At 35.8% G+C, this 23,953-nt stretch overlaps 1 protein-coding gene across 2 annotated transcripts in view; it reads left to right on the plus strand.

Moving 5' to 3' along the window:
* The window catches only part of MFSD14B (major facilitator superfamily domain containing 14B), a 30,414-nt gene extending 9,315 nt beyond the window's left edge, over positions 1 to 21,099 (plus strand). For both annotated transcript variants that reach the window (XM_059873206.1, XM_059873207.1), the window contains exons 2-12: positions 2,681 to 2,776; positions 5,902 to 5,964; positions 8,196 to 8,323; positions 9,188 to 9,302; positions 10,281 to 10,499; positions 11,529 to 11,642; positions 12,201 to 12,272; positions 14,942 to 15,054; positions 15,922 to 16,019; positions 17,812 to 17,969; positions 19,482 to 21,099. In XM_059873206.1, coding sequence (XP_059729189.1) covers positions 2,681 to 2,776; positions 5,902 to 5,964; positions 8,196 to 8,323; positions 9,188 to 9,302; positions 10,281 to 10,499; positions 11,529 to 11,642; positions 12,201 to 12,272; positions 14,942 to 15,054; positions 15,922 to 16,019; positions 17,812 to 17,969; positions 19,482 to 19,691 — 1,386 coding nt within the window. In that variant the 3' untranslated portion in view covers positions 19,692 to 21,099. The remainder of the gene's footprint in view (positions 1 to 2,680; positions 2,777 to 5,901; positions 5,965 to 8,195; positions 8,324 to 9,187; positions 9,303 to 10,280; positions 10,500 to 11,528; positions 11,643 to 12,200; positions 12,273 to 14,941; positions 15,055 to 15,921; positions 16,020 to 17,811; positions 17,970 to 19,481) is intronic.
* The last annotated feature ends 2,854 nt before the right edge of the window (positions 21,100 to 23,953 follow it).

Genomic DNA, 23,953 nt, shown 5'->3' on the forward strand with positions numbered 1-23,953 from the left:
TTGCATGTTAATAATCTTTGAAAGTCATTAGCCTTCCAGAGATAATCTTTGATCTATTATATCTTTTCCCAGGAGACAGAGAATTGTTTTCTTCAATTTGTCATGCTTGGAAGCAAGCTGCAATGTAGAAAATAAGTTGAATCTTATTAGCTAGAATACACTGCTGCTGCAGGTTTTAATAAACTGATGGATCTAAAAATTGTTATAGATCTATGCATATACTGTTTAAACAGTAGGAACGTCTTCACAGTTTTTACTATAAACAGGTTAAATGAATTTTGTAATACAAGCATTTTCAAAACATGTGATTTCTACAAATTTGGGCAAAAGTTTTTGAGCAGGGAGAAATACCAAAGGTATCCATAATCTGCCTTCATCATAGGTTGTCTTGACTTTTTCTTGTCTTCAGTGGGAGATCTGAGTTTCATGCTCGCCCTGGTGTCCACTGGCTGAAATGAGTCAGGTTGATATTTATCACTGGGTAGTGTCCCTTTAATTTAATTCTGCATATTTAAATTGCACTCTTCTGTTGGAGTGAAATGGCCTTGGATTGGCTGGAAAGACTGAAAAACAGTCTTCTGCAGGACAGTTGCTAGGAGAAAGGCAAAGTGTCATTTTGGAACACAAAAACTATGTAAAACAGTTACTATACCAAGGGGTAGTCAGAAATTAAAACATGATGGAATGTTTTTGACTGGAAGGAACCTCGAAGATCATTTAATTCCAACCCTCCACCAGTGGAAAAGATTCCATCCACTAGAAAAGTTGCTCAGGGCCCCATCCAGCTAGTCTTTAACACTTCCAAGAAATGTCCAGAACTTGATGCACTGCTTCACTGTTTGTTGAGCGAAGAATTTCTTCTGCATACCTAATCTAAATCTCTTCTTTTTTCATTTAAAACCATCCCCCTTCTCCTATCACATTCTCCTCAAGTAAAAAGTCACTGTTCCTTTTTTAAAAGTCAGTCTTTTTCAAAAGACCCCTTCCAGCCATGAGAGACCACAGAGATCTCAATAGAACCTTCTCTTCTCTTCTTGGAGGCTGAGCAACCCCAGCACTCCCAGCCTGTCTTCATAGGAGAGATGCTCCAGCCTTCTGATAATTTTGTGGCCTCCTCTGGACCCACTGTAACAGATCCATGTCCTTCCTGTATTGATGGTTTCAGAGCTGGACACAGTGTTACAGGTGGGGTCTCATGAGGGCAGAGTAGAGGGTCAAAAATCCTCTCCCTTCACTTGCTGGCTACTCCTGTTTTAATGCAGCCCAGGATGTGGTTGGCCTTCTAGGCTGTGAGTGTATATTGCTGGCTTATGTCCAACTTCTCATTCACAAGAGCCCCCAAGTCCTCCTCAGGGCTGCTCTCTCATTCTTCTCCCAGTCTGTGTTCATGTCTGGGATTGCCCTGACCCACGTGCAGAACTTTGCACCTAGCCTGTTATACCTCATGAGATTCTTGTGGGCTCAGTTCTCAAGTTCGTTCCACTCTCTGTGAATGGCACATTGTGTCAGCTGCACTGCACAGCTTTGTGTCATCTGCAGTCTTACTGAAGCTGCACTCTATCCCACTGTCTGTGTCATGAGTGAAGATATTGAAGACCACTGGTCCCACATTAGAGCCCTGAGGGACACTGCTTGTCACCAGCCTCCACCTGAACACAGAGCCACCACTCTCTTCCTACATCCATCCAGACAGTTCCTTATCCACCAAATAGTTCACACTTCAAATCCATGTGTCTCCTGTTTGGAGGTAAGGGTGTCATATAGAGCTGTGTTGAAGGCTTTACAGAAGTCTAGCTAAATGACGTCTGTCAGTCTTGTCAACAATTGCTGTCTCTGCAGTGAAGCCCACTAGATTGTTCAGCACCTCTGCTTAAATCTTTTGGAAAGCAAACAAACAAGCAAGCAAGCAACAGTTCTGAATAAATGTGCCTTTCCCAAGGGTTCTGCCCATTTAATCTAAATAAAAGGATTTAATTAATCTCATCTGGGATCAAGTCCTTTGATCTTGAATGGCAGCAGTTTCACAGAATCATGAGTACTTTGATAGTTTGCTAGTTCTTTCTGGAATTACTTGTTGACCAGTAGAATAGTTCCTCAGTCTGCAGTCTGTATTTGCAGACGCAAGCATAGAGTCAGTCAGTCAGCAATCAATAGAAAACTGTTGTACAGATGACATAAGCAGCTCCTTATTTTCTCATACTTTGGCATTCTCAAATACAAAAAATGTTGCTCTTCTAATTATGTACATTGTCATGGTTTTTTTCGAAGCAGTGCTGTGATCTTAATGAAGTGGATGTGTCTTGTCACTTGTGGAGAAAGCAGAGAGAGGTATATTATTTTTCACCTTGTCGTGGAAGGGTTGTGAATAATGCTCGAGTGTGAGAAAGCCTAAAGGCATGCTGGGGGTGAGAGCAGTACAGGACAATGTCAGGAATAGGGCCAATAATTCTCTTCAGTCAGCAGGTGTTCAAGGGAACAAACTTGAAGTTCCCTAGAGATCTTTAATTGTTTTGTAATATAAAACCATTTCTCCTCCCTTGTTTGGCTTATTCTTGTTCCCAAGGGCTTGTTTAGTAGGTCATGCTGAAAAGTGGTTATGCTCAAAACATGTTTGTAAGCGATATTTCCACATGTAATGAAGTGGATATGTGTAACCACTGCATTTGTTTTTCTTTCTTAGCAACAAGGTATTGGTCAGCCGAGTGTATACCATGCAGTGGTGGTCGTATTTCTGGAATTCTTTGCCTGGGGGCTCTTGACAACTCCAATGCTAACGGTAAGTATCATTCATCAGCTGTTGTCTTGGTATTGATAAATGTTAATTTGCTAATTTCTAGGGATTTGGGGTTTAATTTGCTTTATATTAATGCATATCTCAATGTCTCAATTCCAGAAGTCTAAGCAGCTGAGATCTGGACTGCTGAAAGAACTAGAAGATAAAGAAAAATAAATTAATTCTGCTGTACTATCTTTAACTCTTATTTGCTTTTTAGGCTAGCACCAGTTTAGTCTATCAATTAAAGTATCTCTAGAAATTCTGGCTTTTTCAAGACTTCATTAATCTTCAAGAGTTCAATTAATCTTCCCGTTGTAACAATTGAATAAACTATGCAACCCTTCATTAACTATGTATACTCCCATGGACTGACTGTTTTGTCAGCATGTAGCTTAAAGTGCAAAGGCGTTCATGTAAGAAATGGATTTAATAAGTGTTTATTATGTTCTGGTTATTTTCCTGATGAACAGATAATTTGAGTGTTTGGTAATAGGATATGAAGCACTTCATTTGAAGGCATGGATCTTGTTCATTTTAGTGGGGCCTGCCTGTGAGCAGTCGCAGGAGGTCTACTAGTCCAGGTTTTCATTGCCTTATACTTGAGACCACTTTGAATACATGGGAAGCAAAGTTTTGTTTGATTGAAGGCGTTAATTTTTTTCCTTCTCCAAACTCTATGTAAGATAATGTACATAACTCTTGGAATGTGTTTGCCTAACTTTTCTAAAGACAGTTGCTGAACTTCTTAACATAACTTAGTAATAAAGAAGTTCACGTAAACAGTTGACACATTTCCATGAAGCAGTTGTCTCACAAAATGAGTGTCCTCTCATCCTGTCTTGCTGGTGTCAAAATACAGGGAAGCTTACTGAGGGGTCTTTCTTATATTTTCTTTTTCTTTGCTTTTTTTGCTTAACCAAATTGCTCACTTTCAACTTGCCCAAGTTTGACGCTTCTCATTTAAAGGGATAAATGTGCAAATCATAATTCTTACAGATCTGTAAGCCCCCACCAGTTGTAATAAAACTGTGTATTAGGTGGGTTCTTCAATAGTTGCCCAGTAGTATACTCTAATTGGAATAGGTCCATAGTTGAGGGTGATCATCTTTACTTGTAATCAGCTTTGTAAACACTGAGTGGCTGCTGTGTGGTTTATATAATTTCAAGTCTGGCTTGATACTTTGCACCTGTTTTGTGATGTACCTGTGATAGCTTACATTGGCCTGCTTATGAGCTAGCAGTACTAGATGTCATGTGTTATCAGCAAGGTTCAGCCTTTGATCTGCCAGCTGCCTACATCTGCTCAAGCAGGTTTGTCAGGTAGGAAGGGCAGAAATGAAAATATCTGGCCTGTTGATCAAAGCTCATGGTTACTCAATTTTTTTGGGTTTTTTCATGATTCTGTAGGTCATTGTCCACTTTCAGTCTAATTAAAATGGTGCATACTATGAAAATAAATTGTTTGATGGCTGAGATTACTTAACCTTAAATTTTTAAATTGCTTTTCCACTTCTTTTGACATCTGTCAGCAAAGCTGTACTCTTTGTTACATGACACTATACTTGGAGAAGGAAAGATTAAAAATGTTTATAAAGCACACCAAGGCTATTCTAGTCTAAGACTGCCCAGAGGTTATGGACATTTTTTTTATTTATGGACTTGTAACCAATGTTAGTAAGTTGCCATAAGCAATATTAATTACTTAATGACATGTTCTCTCTTCAATGTATATATATATATATATATATATTTTTTTTTTTTTTTTTTTTTTGAATATGTATCTATTGGTTGAACTTGAGTAAAGCAGTTCCCTCTACCAGTTTGTCAACTTGCATTTCCTTGTCTATAAAGTAAGAAATTTTAATATCAAAAAACTTGAACTTAATATCAGCAGTGGTTGCCTCTCAGGAAAAAATACTAGAAAACAGCTCACAGGTAATTAGATTTGACTCTCTGAGTTTCTTATTTTTATTTGTTTTGTTTTGTTTTTCTTTAGCTTAGAAGACATCTGCTTTTAGATCTGTAATTTGAATTCTGATCTTTTTATTTTTCTCCATTCATAAGATCAGTGTTCTAACAGGTGAAAAATTGTTTTAAATACCTAATCAAAGGATGATACAGGAGGGAAAAGTGATGTAAATAAGGAGAATTATCTGACCAGAAATTAGTAAGAGAACCACCACTTTGATTAAACCTGTGATTTGAGAATCTTAGTCTTCCTATAAAAACAAAGCTGATACTTTTCAGTGGCACTTTCTCAGTATATATATAAGTAATTTTTGTAATTGGTGTCACTTATCTATAAATATCAGGTGCATATTAGTTTGAGCTTTGTTTGAACGTGAATTTTTGCACGTATATGTTTTGAACATCACAATAAGTTTTTTTTAGTCAACATGATAGCACCTGTGAGGCCCTTAACTCTCCCGCATATTTATGGTAAATCTGTTTAGCATAGATTAACATTCTTGCCCTTGAATTAGGACTGCTGGTAAAGCACCTTACATGAATTCGTAGCTGTATTTAAACACTCAGAACTCTTGCTGGTATTTATAAGCATCTACTTACTAATTGGAAGTGTTTCTAACTGTATGACTATTTAATAGATGCTATGTGTTCAGTTGTGAATATAGCACTATTTTTTCTTTGTCAGTGTAATTTAGTGGAATCGCATTGTCACACTTAAATATTGACAGTGTTTGAGTCAACCTTTTTAAGGAAGTAGCTACATAAATATTTTGTAATTTATACTGCCCTGAGATGGTTTTTGCTTACATTGATCCTCTTTTTGAGCAGTATCCCAAACCAACTATTTCTGCATTACAGTCTTTGCCAGCATAGGAATTTATGCCAATAAATACGTATTAAATCTATTTATTGGCATAAATGTTTATGTTTTCTTGTGATAACAAAAAAGAGGTAGAAGATATTTTTATTCTCGTTGTTCCAGGGTTTTTGGTTTTGGGTTTTTTTTTTCTTTCAGTTTTTATTTTGGGATAGGATCCTTTTCTTCTAACAAGTTCTCATAGAGCTATCCTGTTTTACAAGTCAAATTTAGACTTGGAATCAACTCTATCCTGTCTCTCATTATTAAAATAGTGCTTTTTTTTCCCCCCCTGCTTCAGGTCTTACATGAAACATTTCCCCGTCATACATTTTTAATGAATGGTCTTATTCAAGGTGTTAAGGTAAGATGTTTTTTAAACCTCTGACCTAAAATTCTGTGTGTTTTAATATTTTGACTTGTCTCAACTACATTTTCCATAAGAACATGCGAAACCCTGAGAATGTAATTAATTCTTAAACCATTTTTTTACTGTAGCGGTTGTTTCTTGGGCTGAATTCAAGTTTTACTGCGGAAGTGGCAGTATCTTGAGACAAGTGGAATGTTTCTTAGAAGTTTAAATTCCTCTCATTTGAATAGGTTCCACTTGTAGCTATTTGTAATTTTGATAAGAATCTGTCTGAGAATAAAGCTAGGTTTTTGTTGTCTGCTTCCTAACATTAAATGATTTATATTAGAGCGAAATTAATGCAATCATGATGATACCATTGAGATAGAAAATGAAGCATTTAATCACTGTAATTTTGTCTTAAAATGTGGCATAACAGCTAATTTTCATCAGGTTTGCTTTATTTCCTGGTCCTATTTTTTTAATCAGCTCTTGAACATTCTGTGATATTCAAGATATTCAGGGCAATTTATTGCTTGCTTAGACTACTGCATTCACACAGTGGTTATGCTGAGTTGTGGCCACAAAACAGCTTGCAAGAGTTTTATAGCATACTAAGATAAAGTCTTTTCTTTGGTAACTCTTGTGCTGAGGGCCTGCAAAGCCCTTGCTGAAACTTATGACTAAGGTAATTTATAGCACTCAGAAATTATTTTTCTTTGTGTCGCGTAACAAATCTAAAGCACTGCTTTTAGCTGTAAGAACCTAACATCTTTAGGATCAGCTTGCTGTCTTGCTGTCTTTCATGGTGAACTGGCAGAACACAGTGCACTTGGGATGTTTGCCTAAGACTGAAAGAGGAAGTTATCTTCTCATTGTTCTCATAGAAAAACAAAGTTCATGTTCCTCTTCCTGTTTCAAGTTTTTCTCTCACACTGCAATGTAACTGTGTATTAAAAGTAGTAAATAGAGGGTTCCCCATAGGTTTTGTACAGAGCATGCCTGTAGAAAGGTGCAGTAATGTAATAAATACTTGGATTGCTCTAACAGGTCTAATAAACTGGGGAACAAAGACTAGAGAGAGCTTGTACTTCCGTGTCTTTTTTTCTTTAAAATTTTGTTTGTGGAACATTGTGTGTCATTGTTTTTGACAGCAAAACATGTTAGTTCATGTGGCACTGAAATCTGATTCTAAGGAACAGCAACAGTAATTTCAACTGAGTAAGACATCTAACTTTCTGAGGATCTGATAGTTTGGCTTTACAGCTTTTGCTCTCAATCTGCTTACTGAAAATGTTGTAAATCAGTTTTTTTTTGTAAGGATTTGGCAGAACAGTTATTTAGTACAGCAAGTCTGTATGCATATGTTAAACTTGTGACTACATTTGAATAAGAGAGGTAAGGTAAAATTAGCCAGAGTGGGCTTCCAGGGTATTAAGATTCTTACAGAACCATGCATTTACTAATGTTTGGACTTATGGCACAATTGGATTGATAAATGAAGGGTGTACTAATTAGAAGGAACTGTTCCCCAGTTAACAAACCTGTGAAATCCTTTCCTTATTTTAATTCTCCTGTGTAATAAAATGGATATGAGGCCTAGATTCTAGGACTTCGTGAAATTCTGTAAAAATCTAGTATTTGATGCTTAGTTAATTTTTTCTGGTTTTACTGTGTATGTGAGTCTGACCTTTGCCACAGGAATCTCATTATGGTGTCCCATGATCTCAAGTTGCCAGGCCCGCTCAAATGATCTTGATAGTTTTTGCTCTTTACAGATGTACTGTACAGGATGAATATGTAGTGTAAAACAGTAAGTGTTTAATATAATTTAAACTGTTAAATTTGTTTCAGAGAGCAGTTACGTTACCCAAAGATCTGTCCTAGGACAGTCCAAATTAGAGGGCAACTTGGGTTTGAAATTTAGCACTGAGTCTCTTGATAGAGACTGAGATAATGTCTTTTGTGGAACTAGACTGTATTTTGGAGATTTTAAAGATTTTGCAATCTGTGTTGCTTCTATATTGAATCAAATGGAACTTGAAAAAATGTATGCTCTTTTTTTTTTTAAATTCACTGAGGTTTAATTGATTTGAAACATAATGCATCAGAATCACAGAAAACTGGAGTGTAGAACAAATAGTGTGGTTTTTCAGTTATCTATTTTATTCTTTTCTTATATTGTAGTTAAAGTGAGCCTTGGAAATGTAGCTGCAGACACACTAATTGTTTTTCGTCTGTCACAGGGTATTTTGTCATTTCTCAGTGCTCCACTAATTGGTGCTCTCTCAGATGCTTGGGGAAGAAAATATTTTCTTCTTATTACAGTTTTCTTCACCTGTGTCCCAATTCCATTAATGCGAATAAGCCCATGGTAAGTGCTACAAACTGCAGTAGCAATCTTGTTGGGAGAACAGATATTCAGAGGAAATGCTTGGGGAAATAGGAGAGGGACAATAAGACAAGAGGAAAGCAACTTTTCTTTCATGACATGATTGCATTATTCTGGAGGTTTTTTGTTCAAGATGTATTCAAACTCTGTGTCCTAAAAGTAGAAATAATGGAATGTGAACTATATTCTTTCAAGTAAAGCAGTTGTTGTAGGGATTTGACAGTCCCGTCTAACTCTATTTTAAGATCAGCTGTTAATTTTTTCCCTTAATGACTAGCAGTAATAAATTTGTTTTTAAAGCTAAATGAACCTTATTTGCGAAAGAAAAATATAATTGTTGCAAGTGAGATCTTTTACCTCTTTGATTAGGACTTCAAAACCAAGTCAGTACTGCTCAGTTAAGACTTCAGTTGCATTTACATTAATTGTGAAACTTGGAAGAATTACAAAAGAATTTTGTGTACACTCTGAATGCATTCAGAGTTCAGGTTCCACAGCATTATATGTATGATAGTTTATTCCTTAACTGGCTGATGAAATAACTTCTAAGATTTAATTTTTCATAACTTGAACTACAGAGTGTAAAAATCTATGGGTACCATGTCCTCAAAGGACCACTTCTTCTTTTAGGCTGATGTATAGTAAACAGAAGAATATAAAAGAATTTAAATGCTGTTTTCCGATATTTGAGTGAGACTATATAGTCATTCATTCATCTTCAGTAAAGTTCTGTGTTAGTTCTCAAGGAGCCCTCCTCCTAGGCTTAAACACAAACTTGCTTATTAGTAAGATAAAAAGCAAGAGATCTTAGTTCAAATTTTCTAATCGTTGCTTTTAAATTATTAGGTGGTACTTCGCTATGATTTCAGTATGTGGAATCTTTTCTGTTACCTTTTCTGTAATATTTGCCTATGTAGCTGATGTAACACAAGAACATGAAAGAACTACAGCCTACGGACTGGTAAGAAATGCTCAATTTGGGGAAAAAGGTCAGATTATGACCTTCATATTGAACTTGTGTTTTGATGTACAGATTGTTTCCTGATTAATGTAAAGAGTTTGATAAAGAAGTGTACCATGGCCCAAGACACTGTGTTAAAGTTCACACAGTGAAGGGAATGCTGTGTGCTCGTGGGAGCAGAATTAATATTTGACAACTTGCATAGAGGGCATGTGTAGGAAAGAATGTCTTTAAGTTTTGCAAACAGAACATTAAATGTTAAAGTCAATGGAAGTAATATAATCTAGCAATAGTTTTCCATCACCTCTAAGTTGCACATCTAGTTCGTATGACATCTTTTTGGTATAAAATGTCCTTTTCTAATGTCAGACTGGTAAGTAAGGATGAAAATAGATAAAACAGTATTTTTAATAACTTAGACATGATCTTTCTTATTGATCAAAAGATGAGGAAAATAACTTAGTACAAACTAAGTTAGTACAAACAAAGTCCATTCTGAGGTGATGTAATTCCTGCTTAATTTGCTTTCCTACTATCTATATTATTTTAAGTTTTGGAGGTCTATTGGTAGACATCCTTAGCTTTTAAACTTCTTTTAGGCAGGTATTTAAATGTACTGGCAACTTTTTCAGTGACATCACTTCAAATTCATAATTAGAAAACAAAATGAAGATTTTATTCTATTTGAAAGTAACAGCCATTTTCCTTTGAGCCAAACCTGATCTTGGAGTACAAATCCTGTCTAGTATGGTGTGCTGTTGAGAAGGCTGTAGAAACTGTATTTGGGACCCATACTTACTGTTGTAAATGGTATGTGGTTTATTTACTTTTTTGTTTTGTTTGGGTCTTTTACTTGAATTTTTACTGGGGTGTTTTTTAAATTACACTTCTAGGGAGGGGTGGTGAGCAAGTTACTTCCTTTTTCTGTAATGGGAGAATAACCACTTAGATGGGTTTGTAAACTGTTGTTGTGCACAGGTATCTGCCACCTTTGCAGCAAGTTTGGTAACTAGTCCTGCCATTGGAGCATACCTGTCTGCCACCTATGGGGATAGTCTGGTTGTAATGGTGGCCACGCTGGTGGCTATTACGGACATCTGCTTCATCCTGCTTGCTGTACCGGAATCTCTGCCAGAAAAAATAAGACCTGCTTCATGGGGATCTTCTATATCGTGGGAAAAGGCAGATCCTTTTGCGGTAAGATGCACTTCAATAAATATTTATTAAATATGTGGTGATTAATAAGTAATAATTATTTGTTGTAGTTTGTAAGCTTGAGAAGTCTTCAGCTTTACTGGTAGCTTGACTGTTGGGTATTCTGTAGTCTCTGTTCTCTGCTGTTGCCCATAAAGATCTAAATACATTTAAAAAACAAAATCAAACCAAACTTTGTGGATTAGATAATTCCTTGAAAATAATGTTTAGTGTGAAATCCAAAGATACAATACTTTAATTTTCTAACTTAGGTGCTCTATTTTATTGCAGACAGAAATGGTGAATTCTTATGCCTCAAAAGCCAATATTTTAAGGTTTTACGTACTCACTTTATGACTTTACTCACTTTATTATTTATTTCTACTAGAGAATGGATCTATAAAGCCTGATTTTTTTATAGACATATATAGGAAGGCTGAAAGATACCATGCAGTCTTTGTAGTAATTTGTTCACTCACACTTATTCAGTAATTTTATGTTTTCATTTATACCTTGGTATCTTAAGAAAGGAAGAAGTGATTTTTCTTCACAAGATCTGTCTTGCTGGGAACTGGTTGTGAATATTGAGAGATGAATGGCATTCTTGGAAGACTGCAGTTACAGAATTTGTTTTCCACAATTTATTTATTCTTTAAAGTAATTAATATAATTGGTGAACAAGTGTAAGAAATGTATAGTATTTGCTAGTATCTTTGAAAACAAATACTTAGTATGGAGGTCCATTAGAAGACATTAGGTATTACAATTATATAATGCTGTTTTTAGGGAATAGTTTTGACTTGGTACTGAACAGTAGCTTCAAAAATCTTGATGGAAACTTTACTAAAAAATTGGGCCGCCCAAACTGTCTATAGGGATTGTTTGTGACTTAAGACTCAGCATAACAGTATCCATGTGTAATTGTTTTGATGTGTATGCATGCAAAAAAGGGAATCTACCTTCTTTCTTCATGCTTTCATTAGACTTTTTACAAATGTTTCAATATACCTGCCTTGTTCTTTTGTTTTATAGTCCCTGAGGAAGGTTAGAAAAGATCCTACAGTTCTTCCGATCTGCATTACAGTGTTGTTCTCATATCTTCCTGAGGCTGGCCAGTATTCTAGTTTCTTTCTGTACTTGAGACAGGTAAGTGTTCTTCACTTTGCATCTTACTAAGGATGTTTAAATAAGTATTCCATATGACCTCTTTGTTGTTACAGACTTTGCTTAGAGGCCTGCTTTCTGACAAAGTAAAGCCTTAAAATTAAAGGCGGGGTGATTTGCTAAGCCAAGAACTGAGTAACACTTGACTCCTGATGCATAAACTCTGCAATATCTTAAGCACGTGTTTGCCTTAAGCAGGCCTTTGTTCTTGTTCAGTACAGCAGTTTTTGAGTCTGCCTTGAAATGGGATCTTGCCTGTCAAAGGCCTGTTATGTTTGGGTGAGGGATAGAGAACTTCAGTTTCCAGATCCATGACTTCTTCTGTCTCCTCTTTTTAAGGTTTTTTTTTCCCCTTTATACTTTCCTTGGCAAAGAGTCAAGTTAGGGATTATTCTTGAAAGTGGACACTTCCTGAATGGATCCTATATAAATCTAGAGTATAAGCAGGGATGAGTGTTTTCATTGAGAAGATATTTACTGCTAGTAATTGTCCTGGATTGCGTTTGCAATTTATTTCACACAATATCTGCTTCTCTACAGGTTATAGGCTTTGGATCTACTAGCATTGCGGCATTTATAGCTGTGGTGGGCATTCTGTCCATAATAGCTCAGGTAAGCTTTGTTTCTTAATGCTTCATTTAAGCTTATCTAAAAACTTTTTACATGCTCTAATATGTCAGTGTATCTTGCATTCACTAAATGTTGTATTCGTGATACAGTCCGTGTAGGTTTCTTACTTTGTATAAGTTTTCCTTAGTGATACTGGATCTGGACATCAAAAAGATAAAATTTGCTAAACTTGGATCAGTAAATTCATTGGAACTCTGACTTAAAATCATTAAAACAGTACAGGAAATTTGTTACTAAATGCAAGGCATTCTGAAAGGGAAATGCCTTATTTAAAATAAAAGTCATGTTACTTGTACCTGTTCAGTTGGCTTGTGCTATCAAACTTGCATACAGGCAGTCTTTCCAGGGTTACTTAGGTTCAGCTTGGAGGCTGAGGAGCTGTGAGGCCTTGGTATCTTCTTGTCTTATTTTTTAATTGGCAACAGTGAGCTGATTTTTCAACAAATCCTTTATGTCTTTTGTAAATCTGAGTTTTTATGATGTGATCTTTGGTATCTTTATGGATACAGTTTCTCTTCCTGTTCTGATGCACGAGGAGGAATGGCATATAGAGTATGTTATATCCTCGCTGCCATTCTTAGCAGAATGAAGGTCTTACTGTTTTGATGTAAACAACACATTCATCAATGTTTACCAGTTTTACTGGTGTCCGTTGTGGCCTTCATTAGCAATTCAAGAAATTATTTTAATCTTTGTGTTGTGGTTTGTTCTGAGGCTATTGTGTGCACTCACATCTGCCAGTCATACTTTATGCAGACCAGTATTTTTTGCTAAAAATCTCTAAGATGGCTTTCCTTCTGTTTTATAATTTTCAGTGTTAAAATGAGGAAAATCTTTTGATTTTTGAGCTTTAGAGTACAGCTTATGGAAGTAATCTAGGCTTATTGACATAATCTTTGCTTCATAAATACTGATTTGTGTTGGCATGTTGGGTAAAAAAGAACTGGACACATGAGGGTAGAATTACTGTATTTTTTTCTATGTTGCAGTCAAACTAGAAACGAGAAACAAGAAAACTGGGGCGAGCAGTTGTCCTTGGCTGGATGACAAGTGCCCACCAAGCTGCTCCAGCATTCCCCTTCCTAGCCAGACAGGGAAGAAAAATTAAGATAAAAACCAACTCTTAGGTGGAGATAAGGCAGTTTGTTAAAGCAAAAGCAAAAGTTTAGGTGTGCACAAACAAGGGAAGAAAAGAAGGTTTATTTTCTGCTTCCCATGAGCTAGCAGTGTTGAGCCACTTCCTGGGAAGCAGGACTTCCACACATTTAGCAGTCACTCTGAAAGGCAAACATCATAAATAACAAATGCCCTATTCCTCCTCCTTTCCTTAGCTTTTATATCTGAGCTGATACCATATGGGATGAGTTATGCCTTGGGTCATTTGGGCCAGCTGGCCAAGTTTTGTCCCCTCCCAGGATCTTACCCATTCCAGGTCTACTGATGTGGGGGGAACGTTGAGAGACAGTGCTGATGCTCTGCCAGCCCTAGTCAGCAGTAGCCAAACCACTGGTGTATTAACAACACCTTTCCAGCTACCCACAGACCAGTGAGAGCTGCTGTGGGAAAAGTAGCTCCATCTCAGCCAGACTCAATACAGTCAGGAAGAGAGACAAGAGAAGACAGGAAAGTGGTGGAGTCACCGTCCCTTGATGTGTTTAAAAAAAGACTGGATGTGGTACTTGGTGCCGTGTTCTAGTTGAGGTGTTGGAGCGTGGGTTGGACTCGATGATCTTAAAGGTCTCTTCCAACCTAGAAATTCTGTGTGATTCCATGATTCTGTGAAGTGTGTTCTGCTCTGCAGTCCTGGTTCCTTTTCTCTGTATTTTTCCTGAAGCATTGCTGAGTTTCTCCTGTTAAAGTGTGTGGTCCATTAACTGAATCAAGTTGTCCATGTGGACTTTGCTTTTACTAGGAAGTATCTGCTTCTTGAGTGTCTTGTATCTGAATTGGGATCTCCTTCTCACTCAGCAGTAGTAACACTTCTAAAAAATGGAAATACTGATCTTTGGTTAGGATTAGCTTCCATGCTAATCCCAACCAAATGAAAAGGTCATATCAGTAGTGTAAAGAGTCAGTAGAAAATGTGATTAGTGGTGCCTAGGAATTGGCCAAATTTCAGTGTATGTGATGAAGGTGACAAAGCAGCAGGATTTACTTGTAAGTTTAAATGTAAATTTGCAAAATAATAGCTGACCTAAGGAGTTTACTTTCTTCTGAGCTAGCAGTATTTTTTTCTCTAGTATCTGTGGATACTGGTAAATTCAAGTTGTGTGCAGCCCGCACTGTCTTTGCTTGGTAACAGCTTTTATTTTGTGGAGTGCTCTATTCTGTAATACAATAGGCTTGTAGAGGTGAAAATGAAAGCCTGTTTGCATTGCAAATAGCCACTGTCATCTAATATACATAGAGAGGGTAATACATATGCTTCTGGATGTCCCAAAGTAGTAACCCGTTAAGTGTTAAGAATATCTGATGTTAAATGTTGAAATTACTTACCTGTATTTTGGGCTTAATACAGGAGGAGAAGAGGACAAATGGTATGAATTTCCTCATCATTTGAAAGGTCTTCTGAATTACTTTGCATGAGAGAAATTACTTTACCAAGTATGAGTTTTTAAAACAACTTTTGGTTGAACTAATTTCTCTTGCAGACTTTGTTTCTCAGTATCATGATGAGATCTATTGGGAACAAAAACACAGTTCTCCTTGGTCTTGGCTTTCAGATCTTTCAGCTGGCTTGGTATGGTTTTGGATCTCAGTCTTGGTAAGCGTACATTTTACTGTATACACCCTTGTTAAGGAACTGAAAGGTTTTTTTTTTCCCCAAGAAATTCTACTATTAATTCTGTTGTCATGGGTATTTGAGTGTTCTGTGAATTAAGTATTCCCATTTTCATTGCACTACCAAAATTTGGTCTGTATTTTGCATATGTAGGAATGATAGAATTTTGTATACTTATGGCCCTTTTGAAAAGGGAGTCTTTGCAACGTCTGAGTATTAAGTCTATGAATGTGGTTTAAACCTTTTCGTAAACTCACAAGCTAATAAGTAGCATGTTCTCTCTAATAATTCCACTGCATCTGTTTTACCCGTTAGGTATTGGACCTATACTTGTTTTTGTAATGTATTGTCTTAATCCAACTACCATCAGTCTTAGAAACTATCTAGAGTTTCTTCTGTCTTTAAGTAGAGACAATTGGAACCATAAGCTAGAAAAACTTATTCTTTACAAAGTGTGTCCTGCTGTGAGGGATGAATGCTTGTCGTTTATCAGAGTACTTCCTAGTCATTTGTAGAAGCTAGAGAATTGTGTCACTGGGACACCTTGGGAAATTGTTCCTTTGTACAGTGTTTGGAGAGGAAAGCCCACTTCACTCTTGTTCCCATTTTTTTTCTCTGCTAGAATAGAATCAAATCAAATGTGCTTCTGTTCCAACAAATTCAGAATAATATATGGGAAGGGAGCAGGAAGATAACCAGATATTTTCCAGTTCCTTAGGTATTTTAATAAGAATATTTTGAAAGGGAATGAAGTGTTAAATAAGGGTTGCCCTTGTGGCTCTTGTGGGAGTGTGGGGAGTAATTATAAGGGCAGTCACGTTTTTAATTCGAATTATGTATTTAACACAGGATGATGTGGGCAGCAGGAGCTGTAGCAGCGATGTCAAGCATTACATTCCCAGCAATTAGTGCTCTGGTTTCACGAAATGCAGAGGCAGATCAACAAGGTGAGTGTTGGATAAATTGCTGTTTATGCATCAGACTGCTTTTTTGTCTAGAAAGCAGAAGAGTTATCTAGGTGTACTTTTCAAGTTATCTTTGTGTGTTTTCACTTGGTATTACCTGTGGAAGTCTGCTAGTCTATGTAGAGAGGAAGGAAGTGCACTAATTTATCATATTTGCATTGTAAAATACATAATTTCTGATTAGCCACTTCTTGTCTTTCTTTCTGTAGAGGTACTACAAAAGCAACAAAAACATTCTTTTTTTCTCTTGCTTTTATTATACGCAGTATTCTCTAAGTAGACAGAGATGATTGATATAACAATATTACCTTTTTAATTACAAAGTTTACCATATTGAAATAAATGTAGGAAAGAAGCCTTTTTTTTTTTGTAGAAAAGTTGGCCCTATTTGATACAATACTTCAGATTTTCAAGGAATAGAAAAGAATGCCAGATTAACCAGATAATCTGAGAAAACACAGAATTTACTGGTTTCGATGTGAAAAGCAGTGTACAGTCAGATATTTACTCCTCCTTTAAAGTGAAATGAGAAGTCATCACAAAGTAAAACACTAGTAAAAAGACATAGTATTGTTCTCGAATTGAACTTGAGTTCAGTATTCTCTTTAAAAAAATGCTGTACATATGAATTTTAAGTGTCAGTTATACTTCAGCATTGTACAACATGAAGTTAGGTAAATGCAGATAATCTGAGAAGTATCAAGGAGATGCTGTTCCAGGAGGTGGATTTCTGTTGAAAGACGCATAAGATAGTATTTTACATAGGTTTTTGTAATTAATCCTGTCTCCCCCATTTTTTTTCAAGACATCTTAAAGATTTTTAAAGACTTGTTTTCTGTTTACATCAGGAAATAACTAGTTTAGTTAAGCTGACAGAAGCCACTGAACTTTGATTTTACATAGAGGAAACTGGTGTTAATAGCTAAGGCTTTCAAGACTGAGGTTTTGCCACCTAGTGGCATGAAGATTTTTAACTTTCATATCCTCAACCTATGAAGTAAAAACTTTTTTTGCATGTTTTCTTTTCCTCCCAATTTACAAGTTACTGCCTTAAGAATGAAGCAGATTATTAGTATTGTAAAGTAGTATTTTTAGTCTCTTATTATGTGAAGTTAATATCATCAAAACACTTTTTGCACTGTTGTTACAATTACTTAATGATGTCAAAACAGAAATATACCTATAACATATACCTATAGCTTGATTAATCAAGCTTTAAAAAGAATCCATTGTAAAACTGCAGTCAGTCAAGTATTGTGAATTTACTGCTGTATACTTAATTTACTGCCCTGAGTAAATTACTTGGTATTTAAATAAATACTGGTCACAGTTTGTGCATATTTTCCCAATCACAGTTCTTAACACTTAGGTGCATTACTCTAAATTTTGCTTGAAAATAAATTGAATGGAAACCACATTTAAACTCTGCTATCTTTGCTATCTTCATTGCAGGCTTTGGGTGAGAGTGGAAGAACTCTAATATTAAAAATTAAATCTGCTCATAAATTTCTTTATCATAATAATGAAATATTATCCAATAATACAAATAATAATTCTTCCAGTAATCTGCAAGTATACTGACAGAACTATGGTGTGCAGAGTATTATTTTAATCCAACAGATTTGTCTTCAATATACTTCTTACATCTTAAAATGTAGAAACAATTATGATGTGCTCTGTTTTGGAACAAGTATTAGAATAAACTCAGAGCTCTTGGCTCTGAGCATTTCATCCTTGCTTAAAAATAAAATCCTACTTTTTTTTTCCTCATTAGGTGTTGTCCAAGGAATAATAACTGGAGTAAGAGGACTGTGCAATGGCCTGGGACCAGCACTGTATGGCTTTATTTTCTTTCTCTTCCACGTGGAACTCAGTGAATTTCTTCCTGGTAACACTTCTGAAATAAAAACAAAGCAGAATCCCAGTTATAAGGTTAGTTCAAAATTTGATGTGGAATTTGCTGTGTAGAACTCATAGTGCCAGAAATCTGTCTTTTTGGTTGATTTAAAATCATCATATCTTGTTCTTTAACGACTTAATTCTTGCTTTTCGGTTTTATTAAATAATTAGGATAGCTGATAATTTAATGGAATAGTAAATACTTAGATTTACAGTAGTAGCAGCATTGGTTTCAGTATTGTAACAGTACCAGGTAACTTCTTTAGATGTAAATTTACTGTAACTAAAGTTTAAGTGAGGTTGCATGATTATGATTATCCACAGGAAACTCTTACAGCAAACAGAGAAGTTGTAGGCTGTGTTGGAGAGTAATAATAACACTTGGCAATAGAATGATAAAGGGCAGCTTCTGAAAGATTTTTACTCCTCTCAGTGAAACCACAATTATGTAGTTAATACTCAAAAACTGCTCAGATGAATTAGCTGTTATACTGCAAATGAGAGTGTATTAATTTGTGGAAGTTAATTTCTTCTTTGAGTATTTGTATATAGCACCTCTTGAAGGTTTAATATCATCAAAATATATTTTTGATATGTTTATATTCTTTATATGTACAGATCATCAGCTGAAAATTTAGGCCTCTGATTGTAATAAGAATTGAGGCAAGAGATATAGCTGGTTGCTGTATACTTATGTTCAGGTATTTTCCTACTTTATTTGAGAATAACTTCCCTACATTTCATTTGCTAGAATAAAAGTACACTGGATTGACAAGTTTCACCTTCTGTTTTATCTAGTTTTAGTTTACACAGATACAGAAAAGTTGTTAAAGATTAAAAAAAAGCTGGATTGCTGACATTATTCTTTTGTAGAGGTTTGCCATCAAACCTGACTGATTTAAAATTTATCTTAAAACCTTTCTGGTGTTTGTTTTTAGTTGGGGCTGTGAAATGTGGGTAAGTTTTGTTTTTGAATTTTAAAATAAACTGCTTAGAAGCCAGAGACAATAACTCCAAATGCTAAGTTATCATACATGAATAACATGTCTCTGCAACGAGAATGGTCTCACTGTTTTGCTCACCCATATATTGATTTTTTTTTGGGATGCTTTTTTATTTGGCTAACTTGATTCTAGATATCTCAGCCATGGAAAAGTGAAGCTAAGGTTATTGAGTACTTGCGCTTCTGGATGTTGAAATCTTATTCTGTTAGTGTTCAGAGGAGTCTTGTTGATTTAACAGGCATGTTGCCTAAAGCGAAAAAATTACAAAAAAAGCATCAAGTCAGCATCTGTTTCATTATCTAGGCAGTCATACTTTGAATTGAAAATTTTATGTGTTTTTAGTTTTTACATCAGTGTGGAGATCAAGTGAGGAATTTGTGGAGATTTTAGATGTAGAAAATTCACTTTACAGTGCACTTATGAACCTGTTTATAGTCCCCATAAATATGTCTCTTATAATCTCCTGTCTTAGTGGTGTAGTTCATAATGCAGAAGTCAATGTCTGAAACATGAATTCTTTATTATGTTTCTTTTCCTGTAGAGAGCGATCGTTCCTGGTCCTGCCTTCCTGGTTGGAGCGTGCATTGTTCTTCTGGCTTTTCTAGTCGCCTTATTTATTCCTGAGAACAGAAAAGCCAGCAATAGTAGAACCAAAAAACACAGCAGCAGCATCAGCAGTAGTCTGAGTACCAACCTAGACCAAAGTAATGAAGAGGATGTTGAACCATTGCTGCAAGATAGCAGTGTGTGAAGGCCAAAATCTGAGGAGCCGATGGAACAAATTCATGCACTGAATTGTGGCTCTGGAAGCTTGGTGGGAGGTACAGAGTATCTTGCCTTTGAGTAGGGGCAGCTGTGACAGGAGGTCACTTGCTGTATGCTACTTGAGGTTGATGTCATGCATGCAGGAGTGGTTTTTTAGAACAGCGGATCACAAGCTGTTCTAAATCACTGGCTGTGATTCCAGCCAGTATTGGACTGCAAGTGCTGTGTCAAGTTCTGATATTGGGTAGAAACCTGAATACAGCAACAGGTTTTTTTTTTTTTTAAGTTTGACTGTTTAGTTCCCAAAATTTCAAGTTAATGTGAAATAAACAGGTTTGAGTCAGAACAATTTCGACCATCACTATAGTAGGTTGTTTTACATTTTTTATGCCTTTTTGTCTTCATCTATGCCACATGTAGTCTTCATAGTATGTGAGGCACTGATCTCTGTATGGTTTTGGTACCTGAAATAGTGGTTATCAATGAAATTCTCAAGTATGATTTACTAGCAATAAATCAAATAGTTACGAGAAAGCAGTGATGAAACTGAGATGGCAGAATTGTGAATGTGTGTGATCACACAGGATAGTACTTATCCATAAATGAAGGTCGTACAGAAACCCTAAACCCACATTCTGGAATAATCAGTTGTGTGCAGTTAAAGCAATCCAGATGGCACCTAAGAGCCAGGTCCCATTAATGTTTTGCTTATAAAAAATAAAATTTTAATATTAAAATGAGCAGTGTCAGAAATAGACAATTCTGAGTGGGTGCCAGAGTACTTTGCATCAAAATATAAATGTATGTGCTACATTTTGTCACTTTATCTGCCATATAAACTAATTTTTCCTATTAATTCCTTTCACCTCTGCCTTAACTGCTTCTTAGTGTTCAGTTATTAATCATATTCAGCCTTCATATCACTGTCTTACCTGCTGAATATCATGGATATATTAATATCTTTTTTTTTTTTTAAAGATGCTTCAAAGGAGTTATGAATTATAACAAATGTGCTAATTTTCAGAGACATTTTATGAAGAAGACAGAGATTTATATGTATTTTGCTGCAGTGTAAATGGACTGTTAAACCCAACTTTGGTGAAGTACTCCTATGAATGTTTTATATGTATACAATATATGTAGATATTTGTAAGGAGTTTTAATTTTTCCAGATGGGGTGCTGTGTAAATCATGTATTTATAAATGTAATGAGGGTACAGACAGTTATACACTTTTTTAAAAGGATTATGTATTGACTGAACAAATTTTAAAAATACATATTTTGAAACTTGTTCTACATTGAGCACAGATAAAAAACCTTTTGTACTATGCAGGTTGGTTTTTACGTTAATAGGCTTCCTAATGCATAATAAATATAAATGTCAAGCTTTCTAGGTTTTGTCTGTTTTTCCAAGTTCACTGTTGTGCCTTTGCTGCTTCAGAGCAGAACTGGGTTTATCCTAGTGTTGGATGACAGTACCTGAATTCCTGTTCTGTTAAGAGAACGGAACAGGATTCCTGTTCTTATCAAGAGTGGTGAAAAGTATGCTTTGCTTAGAAATTCCTTGGGTGTCTGACATGTTATCCACTGGGGTGGAGAAGTGGAGAATGAAAGTACCAAAAAACCCCGATAATAATTTTTGATCTGAACACTACTGCAGAATTAATATGATTTTTCTGAGGAGGCTTGCATAGCTCTTTTTCTTTGAATTTCTTGTAATTCAACTCTGGGCTTTTATGCTGGATAACCTTTTTTTGCTGCAGGCCAGACTGCAGTTGGGTAGGTTTGGTGTGATCCCAGCTTAGAATGTCTTAAACTTGATATATGGAATAAAATACAGATATATTAGTGTTAAAAGTAGCAGTTGTCAAATTTATTACTGCTTATAGTATCCCAGCAATGGATAACATTTTTTAAGTTGAATCTCAAAATCACAGAATGGTTGGAAGGAATCTTTAAATGTCATGGGACAGTGACATCTTTCGCTAGAGCACATTACTCAGAGCCACCCTGTCCAACCTGACCTTGAACATATCCAGGACTTCCAGGGATGGGTAATCCACAGCTTCTGTGGGCAACCTGTGACAGTGCTTCACCACCCTTATTGTAGAGGTTTTCTTCCCTTGTTCAACCTAAACTTTACTCTTTTCATTTTAAGACTCTTACTCTTTGTCCTGTCACTACGTACTTTGGTGAAATGCCATCTCCTATCCTAAAACTCTTTTTTTATATATTGAAGGTCTCACCCCAGATCCTTCTTTTCTGCTGCCTGAACAACCCCAGCTCTCAGCATGTCTTTGCAGGAGAGGTGCTCCAGTCCTTCAGTCATGTTTGTGGCCTCCTCACTCCAACAGGTCTATGGTCTCCTGTGCTGGGGAATCCAGAGCTGGATGCAAAAAAAATATTTTAAGTATACATCCTTACTCAATATAAATTATTATATGTACTACTCTGCTAATTAAGTACACAATAAAATTGTAAAAAGGTAAGCTATAGATTAGATAAACAGTTTTCCAATATTTTTATAAGTAGTGTAAAGTATTTTTCTGTTCCCAGGAGAAAATTAGTAAATGATGCTCAGAAATACCTGATGCCTCCTTATTTTTAGGAATTTTTGTTCAACACAGTGGTATAGAGATTCTAAGATTTGGATCTAAGTTCAATTTATCTTGATTTTAAACTTCAATATATATTTAATATCTGTTTCTAGTATCTGTCATTACTGAAAAAGATACCTCACAAAGATACTGCTCCAAATGGAAAGTGTATTGAAGGCTGTACTTACTAAATCATGATCCTTGTTTTTCAGTCCTGCCCACTACTTATGCAAATGTATATTATTATTCAGGTTAATACTCAACTAGGAGGTTTCTCTTTTCCCTAATGTCAGTCAGATGGATTTGCAAATTAATTGAGGGGTCTTGAATTTTTGTGTTGTTAACAAATTGATTAAAAAACTTCCCTCTGGAAGATTTTTTAAATGGGTTAGAAAGTTCCTTCCCTGTGGAAGTGTACAGATAGTAAAGGTTTTTATGGCTGAGACTTCTGCACTTCTTTTTGCAATGAAATTGCATGATGATGGAAACATTTTCAAGATTCTATTTTCAAAATGCTCCTTCCATAAAATAACTTTATTTTAAAAAGGAAATTTTACTTGCTTATTTCTAGAACAACATCTTTATCTTGAAGAGACAGATTGAATGTTTTTATTTTTCAAAAATATTGTCATAGTACTGGCAGGCCCTTTTTGTCACAGGAAAGGTCAGGAGATGTGGAACAGCTGCTTTTCTTTCAGTGAAGAAAAATGTAAGTTTGACAGGGGATAACCAGTGAACCCCTGTAGTATAAATGCCTTTCATGGTAACTCCCCATCTGTTTCCAAAGTATTGTAAAGATTCTAATATTGAAAGGTCTTATTTTTATACAATTACCATATTGATGACAGTGTAGGACTTTGTGTGCTTTTGTCTCCAGGTTATTTGCCACACTAGCTTGCCATGAGTAAATCCAGTGAATAAATTTCACTCTTGCTGTAACCTTATCCTTAGATCCCTTTTTTCTAAGGGATTCTATTCAAAGAAGCCACTTCATCAGCAGTTACAGTTGTACAGTTTTTTCACAAAACAGAACTGTAAATAAAGGAATGATTTACTGTTGAGCATCTGCTGTTTCTATTACAACTTTTTATCAGGGATTGACTAAAGAGTTGTTCTTTATGTATTTAATCATGTAAAAAAATCTAGCAAATACCTTAAACTGAGACAGGTTAGGAACACTTGTAGTTTCAATCTCCCACAACCCATAACTTGTTCTAATATTTGTTTCTTCAAGCCTTCAGCATTCTTCTTCAAACTTTAGAGTGTTTTCTGTGAAATTCCTGAAATAGTGGATTGAATATCACAGGACTTCAAACATTGCTGGAAAAGCTTACAAAGGTTGTTCTTCATGTCCTGGATGGCTAATTTATAAATGCCCTGTTAATCCTTGTGGCTCCATATGATTGTTAGCTGATGCCTAAAGGTACAATATACACTCAAATAGTGGTTCATTGTTAGAAATAACAATAGTAAATTTGTATTTCAAATACTTACTTTGATTTTTTGGCCAACTTTTTCTCAAATCGACTACATTGTCAGTGATATTACCATGCGAAGTGGTTGATGAAGGACTTGCTCTAGGAGCAGAAGTATCACCTCTGGAACTTGTCTGTTTGTGCTTGTATCATTTGTGCTACCTTCGATCTGCAT

This window comes from Haemorhous mexicanus, chromosome Z, assembly GCF_027477595.1.
Source record: "Haemorhous mexicanus isolate bHaeMex1 chromosome Z, bHaeMex1.pri, whole genome shotgun sequence".
Classification (NCBI taxonomy): Eukaryota; Metazoa; Chordata; class Aves; order Passeriformes; family Fringillidae; genus Haemorhous; species Haemorhous mexicanus.